General features: G+C 34.7%; 1 protein-coding gene across 3 annotated transcripts in view; it reads right to left on the bottom strand.

The window, feature by feature from the left end:
• Gfrl (Glial cell line-derived neurotrophic family receptor-like) overlaps positions 1-24,723 on the bottom strand; it is a 621,902-nt gene that overhangs the window by 245,358 nt on the left and 351,821 nt on the right. For all 3 annotated transcript variants that reach the window (XM_081762635.1, XM_081762636.1, XM_081762637.1), the window contains one exon: positions 22,949-23,143. In XM_081762635.1, coding sequence (XP_081618761.1) covers positions 22,949-23,143 — 195 coding nt within the window. The remainder of the gene's footprint in view (positions 1-22,948; positions 23,144-24,723) is intronic.

Below are 24,723 nucleotides of genomic sequence, written 5' to 3'. Positions count from 1 at the left end.
TTTCTTGAACAATTCTTCTAAAAAAATTCCTATTGTCACCCCGGTTACACTAGCAGATATCTCCTACGTTAAATACAAATTGTTAACAGGGTTACCAGCAACATACAAATTTAATATCATACAGTGTTCTACTAATTATTCAATATACGCAAACCAAATAAAAACAAAGAAAGCATACTTTAATGTCATCAGAAATCAGCGACAGTACAGGTACTTTCCACAATATTGCAATATACATTATATTTTTCAGAACTAAATAAGCAAGAATTAAATAATTCATTGTCCTTATTTCTATCAGTACTTCTGCCACAGACTCACAGCTACAAGACTAATAGAACTAGAAATGAAAGATTTCATTCCTTCTTTTCTCAGATTTCTGCCTGTTATTGAGAATGTCATTCTTTTATATATAAGTTTCATTTCGAGATAATTCTTGATACTGGATGTTTCAAGGTAAACGGTACCCGATAATGTATAGTTTGTCGACCCTCAAATCTCAACAGTTTGTTAAAAGACATTTCAAATTTCATGTTGTTATTTCTTGACTACTAACACACTTCTGGTTAATTCCATTCATGATGAAATATTGAACTTATAAACGAAAAAAAAATAGTGTGATAGCTAACACTGTGCAGCTAAACTATCCTATATCCCTTCCTATCCTAGTCGTGTCTGGTAAAAAGACCACCCCCTCTCCTCGTTTCCTTTCTCCCGTATTAGAATCACCAACATGAGCACAATTCTAACTCCAAAATTCACATGTATTAGTATCAATAAAATGAAAGAATAAAAAAGAGACGAAACGAGATTCATAATTAATGTAGGGAGAAACATAAAACACTTCTCAATGAAAAATTAAAACGTATAAGTATTTGTTAGTGGTACAAAAATGATACAGACAGAGAATAGGAGACAGAGAGAAGAGAAAAAAAAGATGCCGCACATAAAAATATTCGACGTAGTAAACGAACTTAACATTATAAAATTTCGTTTCAGGAAGTCCACCGGTAATATGGGAATAAAGATTTTTTTAAATATTTTTTCAGAACAATTGGAATAAAGAATGCTTGAAAGATTCATTAAGTCACTTTTACTACGAATAATAAACTTGGTGGTCAAACTAAATAATTTCCAGTAACGCTGTAGAGTTACGAGACACATCTAGGATCATGCCAAAAGTTTAACACACACCGTTTCTTTCCCCGTGATTCGGTTGCAAATCCGGATATTACCGTCGTCCGTCATCCGGATATTATCCGTCAGCCGTTATCCGGATATTATCAGTTATTCGTCATCTGGATATTATCCATTATCCGTCATCCATTTTGTTATCTGTCATCCGCATATTGCAAATCTGGATAAGTTTCTATCTGACATGCGAATAAAAAATTATCCGGATGTGGCCATCCCTAATCAGCATTGTGAGGAGTAGACACGAACTAAGTGTCTTCAAAGTATGCTAGACAAGATCAGGGGCGGATAGAGGGGCGTTCAGGGCGATTGCCCCCAGAAAGAAAATCTTTCTTATTTGAATAGAAATAAAACCCATTCCAGAGTTTGAAACTCTTAAAAGTAGCTCTAAGTAGGAGTATTACAAACCACCGAGCCCCCAGAAGTCTATCGTAGATCCGCATCTGGTGAAGAGTATGTGAATAAACACTTATTCACATTCAGTTAGCACATCTCAACAAATAAACATTTTCATTCACTTCATCTACTACTGTATTCTACTGAACTCTAGCGCCTTTTTATTTTTAAAAATATTCATTTTTCAGTAATTGTAAGTGTATAAGTCCAGTAATTCACCATGAATAGTCATGTAAAGTGTGTTTGTAACGAAGAAATAACAACATCACTATTCTTTTCAAACACAGTGAAATATGGATTCGATATATTACTCTTACATGTAACCCCTATCACTCCTAGGAGGTTAGACAAGGTTAGCAAAATATATCCATCTTATTAATTAGACGATAGGCTAGTTATCATACAAATTTGGTTTAGATCTGAGGAGAAGTTACCAAGAAATAGAGTATCGCATACACACATATCAGTACCCATAGGAAGGTCAGAGGGGGTACAATCCTCAGTACAATTTATTTTGTATGGTTTAGCATACTTTACGGATACCATTTTTTTTGAAAACAGAAAAAACGGGACATCTTACAAATTAGTAATAAATATTGCATTTTGTATTAATTTATATCCTTCGAATCTTACGACAGCGTCTCACTAATTACACAATTAAAATAATGTATTAATATAGTCCATATGAGAGTTGGCCACTTTTGCTAACCCTGACTCACAAACACCCTCAATTGACTCCCTCACCCTCAGTTGACTCCCTCACATTAACCCTCAGCCAACCCCACCCTTACCCTCAGCCAACCTCCCTCTCAGTTGACTCCTGCACCCTCTCACTCAGCCACCCTCATCCTCAGTTGACTCCCTCAGTCTCACCCTCAGCCACCCTCACCCTCAGTTGACAACCTCACCCTCAGACACCCTCATTCTCAATCGACACCCTCACACACCACCTTAGAAACTCTCACCCTCAATTGAATCCCTCACCCTCAGTCAAACTCGCCATCAATCAACTTCCTCACTCTCAGCCACCCTCATTCTCAATCGACTCCCTCACCCATAACCTATTATTTAAGCACATTGCATATCTACAGTGAGTACGTTCAATACTATAGTATTTAAGTAAATCTAATGTGTTATGACACGTATCTAGAAAGAAGCGAAATTGGTTGGCAAATCCAGAGTAAGGGCAACTTCGACCCCCGCTGAAAGAAGCCATGGTCCCACTTTTTCCCCTTTGTTTATGCAAATTCCGTAGGCAGACCTAAGCTATTCAAGTGTTGTTGCTTCACAGATTCTTATTATTGATTATAATATTTATTCAATATCATTTTGGTACTTTGAGGTATTTGTTATAAACGTGCTCCCTCGGAATTTATGGATTTTTATCCATTTGTCTCGGAACTATTCTCAAGACAGAAAGTGCAACAAAACCTTACCTCAATTCTTATAAATGTTTTTAGAAAGTTTGAGGTACACACACCGCGAACCCTTCCCCTGGTTATCCCCTGCTCTAGTGTTTTCCACTTCAGTAAATATTTCCTTGGTAATATATACTTATGCTTAATTTGTATGAAATTCCTCCAAGAGTCTATGGTGTATCCTACGAGCTAACAACCTTTTTTTTCCTAGTTACGTTTCCGCACTATATTTAAACGTATCATAGTAAGAATCAAATATTATAGTATCACCCAACTGCCGTCGCTGTGCAAAATTTATCATAATTTGACGGAGGACAATGACTGAAATTAACGTTGTAAGTTTTGAAATCAAATTTGCAATATTGAAATTAAATTCGGCTCAAACTGCCTGAGACTACATATAAGTCTTAACAGAACTTGTAGAATGATCAGAATAAATGTTACTGAAAAAACAATGTCCTTTGCTTGGACCAGAATTCGTGACCCTATATGTAAAAGTCCAGTACGTTAATCATCCATCTAAAAAACCTAACGGAAAGTGTTCCTTTGTTATAACCGAGGGACACAATATTATTGCAGGTCTCCCTTTCTCTCTCTCTCTCTCTCTCTCTCTCTCTCTCTCTCTCTCCCTCTCTCTCTCTCTCTCAAGTTTCACAAATATCACATGTTTCTAACATTTCTGAATATTAGCTAAGCTTTAAGTCTGATTATTTACTAATAGTTGTTAGCAGACGGTTCTTCCAAATAAAACTTAACTAACACAGTACTAACCAATGTTTTGTTTACTGATTTTCTGGACGGTAAAATCTTATACTCTTGGCTAGCTATTGACACCTTAAAAATTGTGGCTTCCCTCCTGGGCCAGGGGTGACCATCCCTCCACGTGCTTGAAAAAAAAACAGTTATATCTTCAGGTTTCGGTTTGGAGGCGGTATTAAATGTAGCAAATGAAGTTTCGTCACTGCAATTCCATTATCCGACATTTTCTCCCTATGGATATGTGCATGTCTTTGCAGTTATTTCTTTAACTTATATCAGTAATGAATTTAGAAGAAACCTTTTTTATTACTCTCTGAATTGGGGGAGAGCAGTGGTTTTTAAACATAGTTATAATTAGCAGTAGCTTCTTTTTTTCTTTAGAAATTCCACAATTTACGGACTTCAGCCAAAAAAAACCCTTCCTGTACCCGCCACTGCTTTATATAATAATAACCTACAGTATAATTCTCAAATAAATATGAATAACTTATCTGACATTCACATTTCAGTTGCTATTTTCTTTCATTCTTTATTTAAAACGTGTCTATTATGATGATGTTTGTGTTTCTTTTACAATATTGCTTGATTCCTCATTGGTTCTATTAATCAATAATCAAATTTAACAGTGCAGTAACACCTCTCGAGTATAGACATACAGAATGCTTTTTGAGGCGAAATTTTAAACAAATGAAGATTTTATTAGGTGCAGCGCTTCAGGGAGAACCAAAGAGAACATGAGCCACAGCGATGCTTCCGCTGAACATCGATGTTAAAACCTACTCGGTTGTTTATGATCGCGAGCACTGATTCATCCTCGCGGTCGACCTCTAGGTCGTGATGTAGCGTACATATTCCGCATGAGCATACCCATTTGAATCTACCTTTGGCGTGGGAGACCCGGGTTCGATTCCCTGCGGGAGCTCATCTGGTTCGGATTCCACGTTAATCAGTATGTCCACGTCTCATATAGCCTCGCTGCTGAAAGGGGCGCTAAACTAAAATCAACTCAACTCAACCCATTTGAATCCATGTTTTGCGCCAGTATCGAGGGTGAGACCTCGACTTAAACCTCGACCTCGATCGCAAGGTCTCTTCGGTATGTTTCTAACCTTGGGCCTTATTTAAAAACTTGTGCAAATGTCGGAGTTCCTAGAACTCCTGGCTACGACACTGCTTGGTAGCATGCATTCTTCGTAAACATCATCAGTCTGTGTTCACTTTCGCCTTCAGCCGTAATTTTAATCTTTCAAGCCAAAGAGAATACAATCGTTCTCCTTCGCAATTGGCGTTCTTAAAAATAAAATTATGTTATAATTAAACGTGCGATTTTGCCATTTTCAATGTAAATTTCTGTCCCTTCTCAAATCTCATGGGCGCAACTTGCGTGTATGGTCCCCCTGTTCCAAATAGAAAAATTGAATTTGAATATTTTCTGCTAGACTATTGGCAGACATAGAATTTCACATCCAGTATTTCTGTTTATTGGTACTGGAATTAATAGAATTGGAAGTGATTGTTTTGTGTAAGTATAATTGTGCTGAACAGACATAGAGAAATGTTTTGTGCTGCAATATATAAATGTATGGAAATTGTTAGGAAAGTTTAGGGAGGGGTGGAAAATATTCTTCACAGGCTGGTTCAAAAGTAAATAAGTTAGTGTCAGGGAAAGAAAAACAAGACACGGGGAATTAGCTTAGCTACCCCCTTAGAAATAAACGTTTCGTTCTGTGTCTGACTTGTGACTGCCTACCTTCCTGTGTGGCTCCGTGGGTGAGTGAGTAGAGTCGTTGCTTCGTAATAGTGAGGTAGATGGTTCAAGTCCTGCCCAGGCCAGTTCAATTTTTTCATTGTTTGTTTCCCATATCTGATGATGTTTCTCCCCCTCTGTAATCATATGATATTCTCAACTGAGTTCTCCACTTGAATTCAACAATTGGTAGTGGGATGCTCTCAGATTCGGGTGAGCTTTCACATGTCTACTTACAAAATCAAAATTTTTGACAAAATATGGATGCTATTTGATCATTTTGTCTCAAATTCTAAATTTGCGCATGTGAGTATCTCTCTCTTTCTCTCTCGTTCTCCATTGTCATCAGCTATGACATAAGATGACTTTGTAACAAAACTTGAAATCATAAAAGTGCTATACCAATGGGCTTACTCTCACTAAGCATTAGATTAAATGTATGTGTTTTCACACTCATGGTGGGAGGGAGTGTCCGCTCTTCCTACCCTCTTGAAGTGACAGAATATTAATTCACACTCTGCAAAATTATTTTAGACATTCGAATGAAGGAGTGTTCATTCCAACAGCAACAGGATTGTACTTTATTTTATTTTTTATTTTTTTGTTTCAATTTATCTTCACAAATAGGACAAATATCAAGTAATATGTTTGTCATAAGAACTACACGTCTAAGATTTATTTCATTTTGGAGAATGATGCTGTAGACGGTAGAGGGAATTTCGCCCAAGTATACGGGAATTTTCAGTGCTTGGCGATTATGCCATCCGCCTTCCTTTACAGCTAATTTGGTTGCATACTTCCCGGCAAATGCTTAGGACTCAGTTGGTGGAGCACAGCCGTAAATCTCCATATGGCTGTACCATTTAGAAGTGTCCCCCGCTGTACAAAATGTTTTGTTTGTGGTACAAGCATTGGACAACATTCTAAGATTGTAAAACGCGAATTTTAGCATGTCACACTGATCGATGTGACCAAAATTTCAAATGGCTCTCCCTCGTTTATTTCAATTTTACACAATTTTTCTTGGTGGTACAAAAAAGTACTAAAATCAGACAAAATTATGAGCTATTTAAAATTCTGATTTTGAACATGTCGCACTACAGGTGATTGAAGTGGTCAAATCTTGAAGTAGGCCTCCCTCGTTTATTTGAATGGTATAAAAAATTTTCTTGGGTGAACACAAATAGCCGAAAATTGGACAAAATTGTGATAGTTAAATTTCAAATTTGAAGATCACACTACAGGTGATCCAAGTGGCCAAACTTTGAAATGACACTCCCTCTTTTACTTTTATTTTACAGAATTTTTTCTTACGTTGACAAAAATGGACAAAATTCTGAGGTAGTTAAATTTCAGATTTGAAGATGTGGTACTACAGGTCATCAAGGTGTTCACATTTTTAAATTGCTCTCCCTCGTTTATTTGAATTTTCAAAATTTTTTTTTCTTGGGTGGATAAAACAACGAAAATTGGACATAATTGTGAGCTAGTGAATTTCAAGATCTCGCACTACAGGTCATCAAAGTGGCAAAATTTTTAAATTGCCCCCAATCGTTAACATGAATTCTACAAAAAAAATGTTTGGTGGACAAAAATGAATAAAATTTTGAAATGTTCTCCCTTTGTAAACTTGAATCGTACAAAATTTGTTCTAGGTTGGACAAAAATGGACAAAAATTGACAAAATTCTGAGCTAATTAAATTTCAATTTGAAGATGTCCCACTAGAACTAAATGTACCCTCTGTCGGGAGATAAATTCTAGAAGATTTTGGTTTCGGTATTTTCGTCCTGCCACAGGACCACACAATTTCAAATCCATACACACACACAACGGTAGCAGCTTTAACTTCCAAGATGGGTGACGTGGAAATTTTGTTATAGGTGATTTGACACCGTTATTTATATCATGTATTAAAAAAATGTCAATCATGCATCATTACCGGGAGGATGAATCACTCACCCCTTTCTTATTCTCCTTTTTCATGACCTTCGAATATATTGGAAACCGACAACAATGAACCATTTCTTGTGTCTATTTACATTAGAAACTTGGAATTTCATTTATGACGAAAGTTATTGTACGTACTATTACGTAAGTTATTGTACGGTATATTCCTCGTACATTAAAAGTTATAAATTTGGTCGTTTTTTAAATATGCATTTATATGCAATAACGACATAAACATGCACCGAAATATGCAAATATATGCACTATAAAAAGCTACTATTTTACCCCAAAACAGCTGAAACCAATTTCTGTTTAAAGAGCATATCAATTTTACATCACGAAAAAAACATGCAAATATGCAAAAATCCGAACTCTAGTCATTACACCAATTCCTCCATTATAATTCACTTACTTGAATCATAGTCTTCCTCAAATTAACAGTAATTATCGTCGTGCATTAAACGTAAGATTACATTTAATTAAACGTAAGATTACAAGCTGTTAAACAAAACGAATTCGAACCGAAAAACAGATAGCTCATTAACGTTTCACAAAAAATATATAGAGAAAGAAACGGGTAATATTTGCATTCTGAAGTGAAACACCAAAATAATGCCGTATCTATAAACGAAACATTAAATATCGTTTGGAACATTTCCAAAATATATCAGGATATTCTGAAAAGTGGGAATATAGTATCTGTTTTGAAGCAAATCTAAACCAAATTACGGTTCGTTTTCTGAGATAAACGGACAATTTCTGTTTCAAGTTTAAACCAAACCGAATACAGTTACCCTAAAGATAGCGTCGTCAATGTAGCTTCACCTACGGCGCTACATCACTCAGAGTGTCCCTTTCTAACCCATGACCCACCGTGACACACTATGACGCACTCCGAAACATAATCTACCATGAACGTCTGACCCACAAATGCACAAGTTCATCAACTCTGACACATGAGGCACGCCCTCTACTGACTAAACCGCTTACACTTGCAGTACACTCAGGTTGTGTAATTCTAACTAATCGGAGTTTGAATTTCTACGATCAATCAGTCAAGCACAGCTCTCTCACAATAACGCAGGAAGTGGCCTTTACGAGATAAAATGGTAAAGTGTTTGAAGAATAAAATTACGATGAATTTCTATTGAATTATCGGTCTAATAAAATTGTTGTTGTCTTCTTGTATAATTTTCAGCGCAAAACCGAATAAAATTTTCAAAGTCCCATATCAGTGTTAGTAGACCAACGAACAGAAGCTTACATTACAAATTTTTTTTTCACAACTTTATAAACCAATTCCACTGTGCTCTAAAAGTTTTATATATAAACAAGCTTCAGCTATTATTATATTAGAAAACACGTAAGCAGGGGCGGATCCAGGGAGCCATCCCAACAGAAGAGGAAACTTTCCTATTTTACATATAAATATTACTCAGAGTTAGGAGTTCTTAAGTAGAAACGCTTTCAAAGTCTTGACTGGTAGACCCATAGGAAAACGACCATTAGGAAGACCTAGGCGCAGATGGGAGGACAATATTAAGATGGATCTTGCAGAGATAGGAATACAAAGTAGAAACTGGATGCAATTAGCTAAGGATAGAAGTCAGTGGAGAGCTTTTGTGAACGCGGCACTGAACCTCCGGGTTCCATAGGCCATAGAGTTAGTTAGTTAGTTAGTTAGGAGTTCTTAAAAGTAGTTTTAAGTAGTAGTAATATAGCAACGGCCTCGCAGAAGTGCGTCCTGGATTTCCTTCTGCTGGTAATCATAGATCGATATATGATGCGAAGAACGGGATTGTGTGTTCCTCAACTTTAAAAATCGTTTTCGATAACAACAAACTAACCCCCTATTAATTTACAATATATAGAAAGTGCCGTTCCTCCTCATAAGGAAGTTTCAAAATGCTAGGAGACTGTCTGTTCATTTTCAACAAGGTGTTAATATACTGGATTTCAGCTCCGTAATTGAACGACTTGTAAGATACAATTTTTTTTCGGAAAAATTCGGATCCGTACTATCTCTCAAAATATTTGTATATTGAAAGCAATATAATATCTAATTTTAGAATCAGGCGTAGCTATAAACCAACTTCATTTCATTTGACTTCAAATTGGCCGTAATGGGTAGGAACACATATTAACATTCATTTTTTGTATAATACTTTATATACTAAAGTGATTCAAAAAAGTATTTTTCCCTCAAGTTAGCTGCTCTAAATATTCACATTCTGTAAATCTCCAAAGCCAAGTAGTAGAATAAAACATTGCTATTATCAGAATTACAAATATCAATATCCCCAAAATGCTTCAAGTTCTTTTCTCACTTAGATATACTCGTCTCAGGTAAGAAAAGAGAAACAAATGGAAAAAGGAAATGGTCATGAAAATAAAACGTGGAAAAATTCACCAGTGTTTAGAAGCATATTTTTAAATCACGCTTGAGCCTACTCGTAGGAGCTAAATACGGTGTTCTGGTTAGTTCGAGTTATCAGTTTCTCCCCACGTAGAATACACAAATTAAACAGTAATCAAATGTTTGTTACTGGCGGTCATCGTGGCTCAAGCTCGGGCCAAGGACTATTTTATTTTTTTTATATAAAAAAATAATACTCAAAAAAGTTATTTACTTATGTTACGTGTGCAGCTTAGCTATACTATTCCACGGTATAAGTAGTAGTAGTAGTAGTAGTAGTAGTAGTAGTGTTTGTTGTTCTTGTTGTTGTTGTTGTTGTAGGAGCAGAAGTGGGTTTTGTTTCACCTAGACTGCCATGATATAAATTTAACACTTTCAGCCCCAATCCTATTTGAGTAAATTTCATCCCGGGACCAGACTACAGTTTGCTATGAACACTGTCAGCCAATGTGTATCTATTTGATACACGTGGTCCATCAGTAAACCCTCACTGTGTATCAAAAAGATACAGGGGGCTGAAAGTGTTTAAGCTCAGTTTCGTCGGACAACTCTGATACACAATACATACAGCAAAACGTGTGGACCAGTCTCGGAAAAAAGCACAGAGATTTGTAATGTCCATGAATATGATGGGGAAACACGAGATCAAATAATATTTACACCGTCTAATTTTTTTTTTTTTTTTTTTTTGTAGAGGTCTCCAGAGGTGATGAATTGGCATGTTTTGAAAATAGCTATTAGAAATTTTACCATGAAATGTATACTGCATTATGTTATATTTTTTCACTTTCCGATTTTTCTTCAATCAAGAAGAGATTGGTTTTTGTTTTCAAAGTAATTTTCCAAGATGTTCTCAATCAAACATTGGTTTTATTTGAATATGAATTCTTGTTTTAGGAAATAAACATTTTCTTTTCATTAAAATCGATCAATAAATTTAACTTCAGGTTTAGATCTAGATTGAAAACTAGGTGAAGCGCAGGGAAACAATAAATATATCAATAATTTTCGAGAGAAACTCTTTGTTTTAATAGAACCAGGAACAACAGTAGAAACGATTGGCATGGGTTTCGAATCAAAATTTGAAATTGATATAGTGTGAATGTTTCCCAACGTTTCCCAATAATTTATTTAAAAATATAGTCTTAGAAAGAATTGATTAATTAAAGGATCAATAAAAATGAAACATTTTGATTTCAAATAGAATTTTAAAACTGAGGACAATGTAAAGAAGCACCAATCTTATAATATATCAAAGTTTTTCGAAACATTTTTTTGAAAAGAACCATAAACAAAATCTGATTTTAGTTTTGAATCGAAATTTTAAAGTTGGGTGTCAGTGTTAATTTGCCCCAAGTTCGTTTCGTATATATCTATTTATGTTTATTGAAACAATCGATTACTTATTCAAAACAGTCAACAACACACACGCACACACACACAAAAAAAAAAAACGATAGATATTACTTTGAAGTCGAAATTTGAAAGTTCGGGAGTGAAGCAACTTTTTAGTTCTATGTCAAAATGGTGCGCACAGAGAAAAAAAAACTGTCTGGGTAATTCTTATATTCTGTCGCTTATGATTAAAAATAATTTTTGTGCTTCTTTGCCAATACAATTGTATTTTTCCATATATAAGCAATTGAGATCGTTTTAATTTCGTTAAAAAGAAACATTGTGTGGCAAGTTTAATTCATGTTCGACATCAGAAAATTTAATCCATTGTGTATCGTATCAGAAAATTTTATCTATAGTATATCGTTATGTGGCAGTTTATTTACTGTCCAAGGTTGACAGCCTCATTCCGCATTTAGACAACAAGAACACAAAGTTGCACACTAAGAAGCACGCAATGACACTTCAGTTCGGCATGAACTTTATTTATGTTACAATTCACTGGAACCGTATGGTGTATTATTTCGTATCAATTAGTAATTAGTGTGCATAGGTTGAATGTGACAATCAACTTACACTCGGTTTCAATTATTTGAATTTAGCACCAATCAAACGACAATTGTGTTACTGAACTGTGCAAATAGACCACAAGCAGATTACAAATTTTTTCTGTTACGTATTTAATAAAAACGTTAATGCTTTTTTTTATTTGAGTTCATGAGTAGAAGGCAACATGTTGTTCAAGAAGAGCATTTACCTCGGAGAAAAACAAGGAACCCTGCATGAAGTTCACTCCAGGTTCTAGCGCCATCAAGAAGAGGCAACGCTTGATTTATGTAGCTCCGTCAAGTGAACGGGGTGCATACCCCTGAAAAACGTTGCAAATTTCTCCAATCCACTGCCTATGAACAATGAACGCCGAGAGAGCATCGGTATAATTGCTATGGAGCATAAAGCACTATATAACAAAACATTCAAATCCCTGCATGTGACTGATCAAGCCATTTGTGCAAAATTAGCAACCTACTGAAAGAATATGAGCGCTACATAGTCCAGTAAAGATAGGATTGAGAAACGAACAAATTAGTAACAAGCTGAAAACTAGTATGGAAGTAGGGGGATGTGTCAGGAATAACATACTGAAAGTCCCCTAAAATCCCAGTGTAGCTTTTCCCGCAATTTTGAAAAATGTCCGCCATCTTTAGATGACGACAAGGAATTTATGGAAATCGTCACCCTTTATGTTTATTCTTCTAGCCACCGCTCTAATTATCACAAAGCCGTGAATCATATATGGTTGGAAAGCTTGAAAGACAGAGAATCTAAGTAAATAACACATATGCCCATCGTGCTAAATTTCTAGATGAAGAGGAAGAAGAAAAAAGCTTTTTTATTTTTAAAAAAAATATATTTTCAGAAATCATGAGAAGTTTGCAACACTGACAGTTATTGCACACCAACGAAACACCATCAACAGATACTCTTCATATTTATCCCAATCATAGCCAACAATGACACAAATCGGTGCAATACAAGAGGAGGAAAAAATATTACTTATGTTACTTTCTGACCTTTTTGTACAAAAGCGCATAAGGTGACATACACTTTCACCGTTCTAGTCAGCTTCTTTTATCAAATAGGACCAAGACTTAGAGACCTTGTGTGCAACTTTGTTAAATTTGTGGCAGAAGCGCAAAACCCAAAATTTCGGGACAAAACGTGATTTTCGCATAAATTCTTTAAAACTTGCACCACTGACAATTATCGTATGTTAACAAAACTCAGCCACCGTTTTCACTATCATCATTATTAATTTACTTTTAAAACGGCCAACGTTTTTCCCAATGGAGTAAGCTTTTATGATATATAGTTTTACATCACATAAATGTAGCACAAATATTATTTATTGACAGCATTAGAAAGTAGCAGAAATTGGTAGTCTCCTATTCATAGGAAAATCGTAATTCACACACTTAAAATCTTTCTTAACTACAGTAGTCATTTGAGTGTATTTTTTTAAATGTCTTGTTCATAACTAGAATGCAATTTTCCTTCTAGTATCCTTCAAATCAACTTAGTATTTACATTAGACGTTAGTATACACTTTAAGAACATTTTTGTAACTAGTCCATTCGGACTTTTATTAGAAATCAATGAGGTTATCATTATCTCGTTCATCTCTATGATCTTCATCATTTGGTTCTGCATTCATACATCCAATTCCTCGACAATGATATAAATGAGAGAACACAATTCCTGCTTTCCGACAACTTTTAGATCAGTTACAGGAACCCTTTCACAGCCCTTTATACAGTTACAGGATATTAGACGGAGCGGGTTCCTTGGTCAATCTTGCTGGTACGAGGATACCTCCTAATGTCCATTCATATTCAGTCGCTCACATATCATTGAGCAATACCTGTGTTCAAAAAACGTATACTGTCAAAGAATGAATGGAATATACCACCTTTAGCGTACACACTCAAACGTAATGGCCTTTCGGATTTAATCATTGAAGATATAAGACACCTTCGCTTTTTGAATATCCAAACTGAAATCCACTTTCTGTACGATGTAACATGGATGATTCTCAATTGGTTGAAGACACTAACTTGCCCGAATTGGAATGGATTTATGCAGCTGGTGACAAGCAAAAACCATAAGTACCAAACATATCAAGTAGTAATTCAACCTTTCATCAATCTTTAGCCAATAAGCATGGATGCTGTATACTCGGCGCTTATGTTTGCCAGCAAAGAATGTGCAGGAAATAGGGAAAAAAGCGTGCTTAGTCACGGTGGATCAGCCTTTGTACTCTAAAGCATGTGACATTGTAGCAGCATGTAGAAATTCTGGTGAATTACCGTCAGTGGTTATTAGACTTCGAGGTTTTTCACTCTATAATGTCATTTATGGAAACAGTTGCATATATAATGAAAGGTACTGGCATTGAAGAACTTTGGTGTTGTGTGTATGCTAGTAACTCCATGCCACAGATAAAGACAGGCCATTCTTATTGCTCGTGCTTTGCGAGCTCACTTTTTTTTTAACACGACACGGCCCTTAGCAATTGCAATATATACTGTTTAATTAATGAATCAGACGGCACTGAGGAGTTTGTGCGTCAATTGCGAGATGTTTGTATTCCTCTGATGACTGAAGAAGATATCGATACTGATGTAGTTGTTCAACATTCAAACATAGTCAATCAGAATTGCAAATGACCTGAAGTTATTCATTGACGCCGCTGCAGAAACAAGCCGTATCTCTAAGTTATTCGCTCTGTACTTTCAGCTTGTAGAAATTATGCGTCTTTTAATTCGAAAGAATTGGATACTTGAATCTTCAACTTCACTGCATGTAAGAAATGTTACTATACTTCTATGCAGCTGAGCATCTTTTGTATGCACAAATACGCACATCTGTACTTACAAGAAAAGTTGCGGTTGGAGGATGAAATGGATCTTCAGCAGTTCCAGCTATTTGCAGGAGACGGTTACTTCACTATTTGTAGAAAAGATATATTTTGAAGTGGTATATGGTCTGATATGACGATTGAGCAGGTTTTAGCGAGAGCAATGAAGAGCAGCGGTGGACTGACCCATGGGAGAGGCATGACTGAAAAGATAATATCTAGGTGTGTGTCAAGTGTGCCAGCAGCGTGCCACTTACGAGGATGTCTTGAAAAATTATTAAACAAAGATAGGCATGAACTTCACACTGGTCGGCATGTGGACCTGTACCAAAGCAGTCAATCGCGTGATATATTACATCTAAAGAAGTTCTTGCGTTGGTTTGGCCAGCATTCTCTAGTTCTTTCATATCCGGAGCTCGCGTCCCTAAGCACTGATGAATATAAGAAAATCGGATTGGCTGCTATGGAAGGAATGTTTGGACAGACTTTGGGAAATGTGAAACAAACAAAAAGATAAAGTCAACCCACTATCCGTAATGCACAATTTAGTGCGTATCCGTGATAAGCTACTGGCTGTAAACACCATACATCAACTGAATCATATGAGTAGAAGTCCGAAAAAAACTGCAGCAGTGTTTGCTTACGTGCTTGCACCCTATTCACTTTCTCTCTTCACAGAAATGTCTATGAGAAAAACTCAAATTAAAAACACTGTGTACGTTATAGATGAAGGCTTGCTTCTACATCATGCTGTTTAGTCACAACATGGAACATACCTTGACATGCACAACTCATATGTGTCTTATGTACTGACAAACTCAGGAACGAAAGCAACAATTATTTTTTGTGGGTATTGCACTGAAAACTGTACAAATGCCGCTGAGCGGGAGCAACGTGAGTCAAAGGTTCAATCAGCTTTAGTGTTATTCACAAATGAAATCATATTATTAACAAAAAAAGATAAATTCTTAGGTAATTTCAAAAAAAAGGATTGTTTCGCCCGTGAGGTGATGGTTCATTTGACACAAGCTGGAATTCAAACCCAGCAAGCAAGGAGTGATGCTGACACACTAAAACCTAAAACTGCTGTAGCCAAGTCTTTAAATCCTTGTAGGCAGGTCTTAGTAATTTTGAGGATGTTGACATTTTAATCATTTTGCTTGAACAAGGTAATAATCAGTACGACATCACATTTCGAAATAATCAGTACGACATTGGACGTGTACAAGACGTGAGTAAAGAATTTAGTACTAAGAAGTTGTAAGATACACAGACAGATATACTAACTGTTTTGCTCAGTTACCATGCTTTAACTGGATGCGACACATCATGTGGTTTGTATCGACAGGGAAAGAAAAAGCCATTGCGATTACTTCAAAAACGGGAAGATTTATGCCGATCACTTTTGATCCATGATAATCCTAGTGTACAATCTATGAAGCTGGCACATCATTTCTACTAACACTACGATTCTCCAGCAATAGTAACCTTACTGGATGAATTCCAGTATCATTCATACATCCAGAACGAAATACGATTGGCAAAACTGCCACCCACCATTGATGCTGCGAAACACCATATACCGTGGAAATGATTTACGAGCGACTGAATATGGATGGTAGGAGGTATTCTCGTACCAGCAAGAATGACCAAAGAACCCGCTCCGTGTAGTATCCTGTAACTGAACAAAGGGTTGTGAAAGTATGTACTGTTGTCGGAAAGCAGGAATTGTGTGCTCTAATTTATGTCATTGTCGAGGAATTGCATGTACGAATGCAGAACCAATTGATGAAGATCATAGAGATGAACAGATAATGATAACCTCATTGATTTCTAATAAAAGTCCGAATGGACTAGTTACAAAAATGTTCTTAAAAAGCACACTAACGTCTAATGTAAATACTAAGTTGATTTGAAGAATACTAGGAGGAAAATTGCATTCTAGTTTAAACAAGACATTTTTAAAAAATTACATTCAAATGACTACTGTAGTTGAGAGTGATTTTAAGTGTGTGAATTAAAATTTCCTATGAATAGGAGACTACCAATTTCTGCTACTTTCTAATGCTGTCAATAAATAATTTTTGCGCTACATTTAAGTGACGTAAATCTACATATAATAAAAGCTTACTCCATTGGGAAAAACGTTGGCCATTTTAAAAGTAAATTAATAATGATGATAGTGAAAACGGTGGCTGAGTTTTGTTAACATACGATAATTGTCAGGGTTGCAAGTTTTATAGAATTTATGCGAAAATCACGTTTTGACCCGAAATTTTGGGTTTTGGGCATCTGCCACAAATTGGGGTTAATTAGTATGTGTTACCTCATTCGAATTTACGTTTTTTAAGATTTCCAATGATATATAACTCTTGGTCCTATTTGATAAAAGAAGCTGACTAGAGCCATGAAAGTGTACATCACCTTATGCACTTTTGTACAAAAAGATCAGAAAGTAACATAAGTTATATTTTTTCTCGTCTTGTATTGCACCGATTTGTGTCATTGTTGGCTATGATTGGGATAAATACCAAGAGTATCTGTTGATGGTGTTTCGTTGGTGTGTAATAACTGTCAGTGTTGCAAACTTCCCATGATTTCTGAAAATATCTTTTTTTTAAATAAAAAAGCTTTTTTCTTCTTCCTCTTCTTCTAGAAATTTAGCACGATGGGCATATATGTTATTTACTTAGATTCTCTGTCTTTCAAGCTTTCCAACCATATATGATTCACGGCTTTGTGATAATTAGAACGGTGGCTAGAAGAATAAACATAAAAGGTGACGATTTCCATAAATTCCTTGTCGTCATCTAAAGATGGCGGACATTTTTCAAAATTGCGGGATAAGGTACACTGGGATTTTAGGGGACTTTTAGTATGTTATTCCCGACACAACCCCCTACTTCCATACTAATTTTCAGCTTGTTACTAATTTGTTCCTTTCTTGGCAGAAAAATGGGCTATCTTTATTGGACTAACAGAAGAAAACAAAACTTTGATTCATTAATTGAATTGTTTGACGTCACCAAAACTGCGAATACAAAGTAGGGATCAGGTTGGTTAATTCATTATCAAACCTGCTAGTGCAAAGACTACACAAGCATCCAAGTGAAGGAAACCATAGGAAATAACTGTTACGACACTTATCAGCTCAGCAACACCTTATTGTTCCGCAAGTAGCACGGTTTTATCTGACAATAGCGAAGAAAGTCCTTGGGAAGATGAGAATGCTGAATCATCCATCAGAAAGGAACGTAACTCAACAGGCATTACAAGATGCCTTTTCAAGCTTAAAGTTTTCGTCTCAACGAGCAGTAAAAGTGTGCTGCCAGCTTTCTATTCTTTCTGGTGAGGGCATTGAAATTCCAACTCCATGTAGTCAGCAACCCACAAGGGTATATAGACAAGAGATCCTGAGGTGAAGAAACATTTGGTGAGCACGCTTAATTTGAAGAAGTGGCGTACAAACTTTGTTTCAAAACCCATTGACGGCTTTGAATATCTGACCGTGGTTCTCAAGAATGGAGCAAAAGATATTAAAATGACTGCACTAAAATTGAAAGATGGAATAGCTCAAGCAATAGCATAAGGACTCTAGAGTATGTCAGAGGAGTCCAACCTGTAGAGAAGAATTTTTCTGATAGTTGAACACAAATATGAATTCCAGGAAGAAAAAAGGCATTGTTTTTCGGCTTGATGAATTGTTTGAGGAGAAAGGCCACTCCAAACCCAAGTTCATCAGTTGCCAGCACCATGATCCGGTAGCGTTTTACGCGTTGTCATGAGCGATGAGATACGTGGATCGACTATATCAGGAAGCATCGAGTACTACTTTATACACGATTTGATAAATAAATATGATAAATTATAAGGAACATTCGGCAATGGTAAAACAGACTAAGGAAACATACAGCTGGAAATTTTTCTTCATTGTCGTTTCTTCCGGCAGTTGACTGAAAGAAGTGATATCTGTTTCGTGAACTTTCAACAGGTGCGAAACATAGAAATGCACGCTGGAACTCTCAAGAAATAATAGCTCTTCTTGCATTTATTATGATGCCTGAAACCCTCAACAGGCTGTATACAATCTGTTCATCTATTTCCTACTTGTGAACTGACCATTGGTTCAGCAATAGATTGTTCCATGCTGAAGATGTTGATGAACTATCTGGAGCTCTGAGTCACTACCCAACACGTCTTAAATGCTTGAAAACCCACCTGAAAAATGAATCTCCAATTAGCATTGCCCCAAGCAACCAGTCTATCAAAGCTTTGTAAAATTTGAATGACTCCTGCCGCAAGAAGGGAAACCTCCACTGATTTTCATCCTGTCTACTCACATTATTGTGAATAATTGACTTCCTTGTATGTTTGATGACTATATAAAAATTGTATATATGTGATTCTAAAGCATCTGTCAATTTTGTATCTGTCTAAAGTTTCCCCAAAATTGACAAAAGAAAAGCGGATAATAATTTAATTTTAAAATCATTATGTGTGTGAGGTTTCTTCACCATACCGTATTGAAAGTGAAGTTTTTTTCTAATCTTGAAAGAAAGCTCATCAAATTACGATACAGGGAAACGAGGTTTCATAAAAGTCATAACCCTAATATGTTATTGTAATGGATCTAAGTTTAATTACGTACAAATGTAAACAACAGGATGTTGGAAGAGAAAATATTTTTCACCCCATAATTGCTTTAGAAATTTTAGTCCGATAGAGATTTCAACTATAAATTAGAGTTCAACTACAAAGAGATATTTCGGGAAAATAATCGGTTTAATTTATATCCCTAAATTGAGATAGATAACGCTGATCTATTATTTGTGTAACCTTTTCTGAATTCTACCTGGTGAGAATGTTGGCACGACCACTTACGTACGAAAACAAGTTCATATCTTTTCTGTTCAAAAAACATGGACCTAGATCTACTAGAATTACATAGATCTTAGAAGGGTAAATTGCATATTCCGTTCGAGTTCAGTATACACTAGCGGGAAGAAGTAGTTCAAAAAACTTCAAAGATCTAAGGGAATACAAAATTGGTATGAGATATTTTTTATTATTTCTGATATTAAAATATGAAATATAAACTGAAATTAAAACAAGTTATAAAGCAATGGTTTTCAAACTAACTGTATATATGGTAAATTTTCTCCTGCATATTGTTGGATAACAAATTATTTTTAATAAAGTAAAAATTAGTATTTTAGAAAAAGCACACTAATCAGATTAAAGTGACTATTTTCTTTACTGTCACTAGAGATCCAACACTTAATTCGGAACGAACGGCCAATGGTCCTCTATCTCTTTTTGTGTTACTTTCCCAATTAACATCGGTCTGGATATTAGTTTAGTATGAAGAGTTGTAAAGTTGGACTTACTTTACTCTGCTTTCACACATTGTTCTATAACAATTAAAATGATTATAGTGAGGTTCAAAGTGAAGATATGGAGAAACATGGAAGAATCAGCTGGAAATAGAATATAAGAAATAAAAAAGTGAATGAAAAATTAAGTTGATTGAAAAAAGGAAAGTAATTTTGACGCAATTGAACGCTGTCCTGCAAGTCAAACTTTGTCAAAATGATTGCTCAAAGGAGTAAGAAAGAAAGAGACAAATCCTACTCGATATAAAGTGGAGAATTCCGAGGTTAAGAAAAAACGAATTTTGCGAATAAACAAGAATAACAACTACTTTGATATAGGGCAAACAACAAAGTGGCAAAATGAAGATAAACATAAATTAAAAATGCGTGATTTAGCAACTTTCCTTAAGGTAAAAGAATTATTTTCATGCGCTATATAAATGTTTAAATAAAAGCAAAAATAGCACTCATCTATAGCTGTGACACATAAAACTTTTAATAATTGATGTTATGAACGTAATAGAAGCATTCGTTGCTTATCTCCGAGTAAGCTATTTTATTGTACATCTGATTAGCCTTTCGACTTTGGTAATTACATATATTATATATTATTATATTAATATATAATATGACATAATAAATATTCTATATATATTAATTGACGTAGTACTTCCTTCTTCAAATACAACACATCACATCACAACCAATTCTTTATTAGTAACTGGAAAAGTGAAAGATATGAAAGTATTACAGAAATTTATTCCATGTAATTTCCTGTCCAATTGCTGTTTGCTTTTATATTGCTGTTTCCGACAAGATGTAAACTCCGTATCCGATAAGATGTGAAAGCCGGTTTCCGTAAGTTCATTTTTGTAGAATATGTGAAATTAATAAGAAACTTTTATCTAAAATAAATATAAATATTTTTTTAATGTTAACAATTATACTTGAAAGAGCGATGTAGTATAAAATGATATTTTTGTTCATTAGTGTGTGATTGGGATAATGGCAAAATCTAAATATAGAGGACTGAAACACTTTTTAATCATTATGTGGTACCCTTCAATTTTATAATTGATGTATATAATAGTACTATTATGTTTCATTTTTACTGTTTGCTATTTTAAGTAAATTAATTTTAACGTCAGAGCAAGTTGTAAATCATTTTGTAACAAAGATCTAGAATATATTATCAATTGAGGATATTTACTCTTTTAAAAAATACTATCTTAATGACAAAATCCCAAAGCCCAACAAAGTCCCAAACCCGAAATCCCAACAAATTTTGAACGTTATTTTTAATATTTAGTTTAATATTCTATGATTTAATTGGATTTTTGAGTGGCTAGAATAATCATTAGCCCTCTGATACTACACAATACTTACCCTCTGAAACATACTACAACAGATGTAACTATTGACAGTTTAATATTTGAATTTAACATAATAGTGTTGCTTCAACAGTTAATTATGTTAATTTAAATATATGTAATAAATTGAATAAAGGTATCATAATATACAATAATACACAATAGTACAGCAAGTAACGTTCCAGTAAAAGTATTGTTAGCAAGAATTGCAGTTCAAACAGTTTCAGTCTTAGCGTGAGCATTATTTCAACTGTTAAACGTTCGTTCTTTTTCCTAAGAAAAGCAGTTTTGGAAAAAAAATACTAAATGCATTCTGTACTAGAATGGCTAAAATCATCTATTTCATAACTTTCACTAAATACACAAAGAAATCTTTACCTACACCTTAGAAGGCTTCGTCTCCAAGTAATAAATCGTGTAAAAACTACACAAAATAATTGTAACAATATATTTAACTTCAACAAATTGAAATTATAAATCTCAATATCATGCTGACAACAGATCAGAAAAAATTATCAAAAGCAGAAGCTTATTCACTTTTCCAATTTAAGATATTGTATTCAACTAATCGGAAAGGTAATCGAGACACTATTACCCTTTTAAATGAATTAACAATTATGATTATCACGTAATCAATTAAATTGTTTTTCTTATAAATTATATGAGTACATTTAAACAATTAATAGAATAATTATCAGAAAGGGCTTAAAAGTTTCTTTGTCAAAGGTTTTTAGAATTTTGCAATCACTACAAACGATCGTTTAAATTGATGTTGGTTTTCGACCAACACACACATTCTTTAGGGGTGGTAAAATATTTGTTAAATTATTTCTCTCCTCTCTCCCTTTTCAAGACAAATTAAGGTCCCGATGTTCTTCATATTATTCTCCATCGTATCACTCACGAAATAGGCTTAAACTAACCTAAAAGTATTTCACCGTATTTCACTGTAGATTGCAGGAAATTGAAATACCAATATTATAGTTAAAATTGTTTTAATCTGAATATTCAAATATTTCCACATAAAATATGTAGCGTCAACAACATATTACGAAATTGTCCTGTATTGAAAATAAAATAATTTTTCAATTATATGGCGAATCATAAATATGTAGTAATAGACCAGGCTATTACAGACAATAGACCAACAGAGTACTTTTTGGATTAAAAGTTTGAATTCTAGAATGTTCTTATTAATTATGATTTTATTTGGTACCATAAGAATAATATTATATATAATGAGTATTTAGAATTATTTGCAATAATAATTTTCAAAATTTTTTAATCTTTTACAAAACGTATACCAAAGAAAAGTTAAGCAATAATATGAATGTTATGATTGCATACTTAATTTTCTTGTTTAAAAATTGGCAATTTCTTATATGATAAATCTGAAATGTTTTTAAACTATGCTAAAATATTGTGGAACAAGAATGGTAACATTAAAAAACAGTGCCACGGCGTAAAAGGATTAGAGATTTCTATAGAGGGCCGTCACAAGTTCTTAGTTTAGTACTCACGCGGTGGCAGAGTTGTTGTAGTAGTAGTAGTTTGGGTCGTGGTCGTAATGATTTCCGTGGATAAACTTGTAGTACTTTGCACTGAACTTGATGTCATCGTCGAACCTTCCAAGGTCGATGACAACGTTCTTTGAGTGGTTATTGGCACTGGCAGAATTCGGGAGCGATTGATGTGAAATAGCTTCTGGGCCTCCACTGAAGAAGAAATAAAAAATTAATGAGAAAACAAAAACCAAAGAGCATTGTTTTTTGTAATTTTCAAGTGTAAGATCGTTGTATACAACAATTTCAAGATTGAGTATCCACTTACCTGTCTATAATATTTAATTTAATCAAAATGTTTTTTAAAAATTCGGAATTTTCTATAATTTTAACATAAACTTACTATGTTAAAGTTCGTTCCGTTTCTATTTCCATTTCATATTAATTTTATTTTCTTATTAATATTCTTAATATTTGTTTTGTTTCTAAAAGCACTTTGTGTCCCTTCCACAGTCCTAGTTAATCTCCAAGCAATCAATAGCATTTTTAGCCTAGCAGGCATCCCCATTCAACCAACAGCATCAAGCTGATATGTACGTTTTAGTAGTATAAATAAGTGAATTTTACAGATGTAATGCCCCTATCCAGGCCCAACCACTACAACGCGGAAAACACGTCGAACAATCTAGCCAACAGAAACGACATTACTCGGCAAAGATACACGCTCAAGAATTACTGATAGAATGAAAATCCAGGGGATTGACAATATTGCTAAATATACACACAAACAGTACAAATCCATCGATAAACACAACTCAGATTTAAAAGTTTATACAGACAAAAGATTATTCTTCCTGGAAAAGGTTAGATACAATAAAAATCGTACCGAAATAATTATTTCAATCCTTTCTTGATGAAAATGCAATTAAGATTAGATACAATGCAAACAAAGGCCAATCCAGGATCTCTCCCATTAAAGGCAACAGATAACAGATTATTTTCTCAGTCGTCGGTGGCCAGTCTAGGAACTCACCACCTTGAAACTAAATCTTCAACTGTTAAAGCTTCTGAACATTCAAGTCTAGTTTGTTTTCTACCTTTTTAGTAAAGATTTCCATCCTATATTTCCTTCTCTGTGATAAAGCGAAGTAATGATTACAGGTCAATAATTTAACTAATAAATAAAATACTTTCTTTCAGCAAAAAAAATTGATTTTAATATATGACAAATATTCCGTCGCCTAAATCTCCAATACTAATACTGAGCAAATTATTTTCTCTCTTTTTTTTATTAAGAAAGAATTAGCGATGAAATTTTCTCTTTAACCAAATCGTATTATAATACTAATTCCAAGAGAATTAATAAATTTAGAAGTAGTAAATCTTGGCAATCAATCCTAAAACAGGTTTTTGGTCCAAAACCGACTCCTAACTTCCCCTGCATTTCCAGTTGAAACAGGGACAAACAGCAATGAATACGTCCATTTAGACAGCCCCCCCACCTTGAAAATTAGCCGAAAATTGTGTCAATCGTTTGTGCATCGTTTGTGCAGAAATGTGCAACACAAATTTTCGTTTGTGCAACAATGAACAATAAGCTAGAGCGAAAAAAATGTGGAGTGCTATCTAAACGGTAGCCCCCCACCTTGAAAATTAGCCGAAAATTGTGTCAATCTTTTGTGCATCGTTTGTGCAGAAATGTGCAACACAAATTTTCGTTTGTGCAACAATGAACAATAAGCTAGAGCGAAAACAAAGTGGGGGCTGTCTAAACGGTAGCCCCTACACCTTGT

Source organism: Thermobia domestica, chromosome 6 (genome assembly GCF_964235325.1).
Source record: "Thermobia domestica chromosome 6, izTheDome1.hap1.1, whole genome shotgun sequence".
Classification (NCBI taxonomy): Eukaryota; Metazoa; Arthropoda; class Insecta; order Zygentoma; family Lepismatidae; genus Thermobia; species Thermobia domestica.
This window is presented reverse-complemented; position numbering and strand designations above follow the sequence as displayed.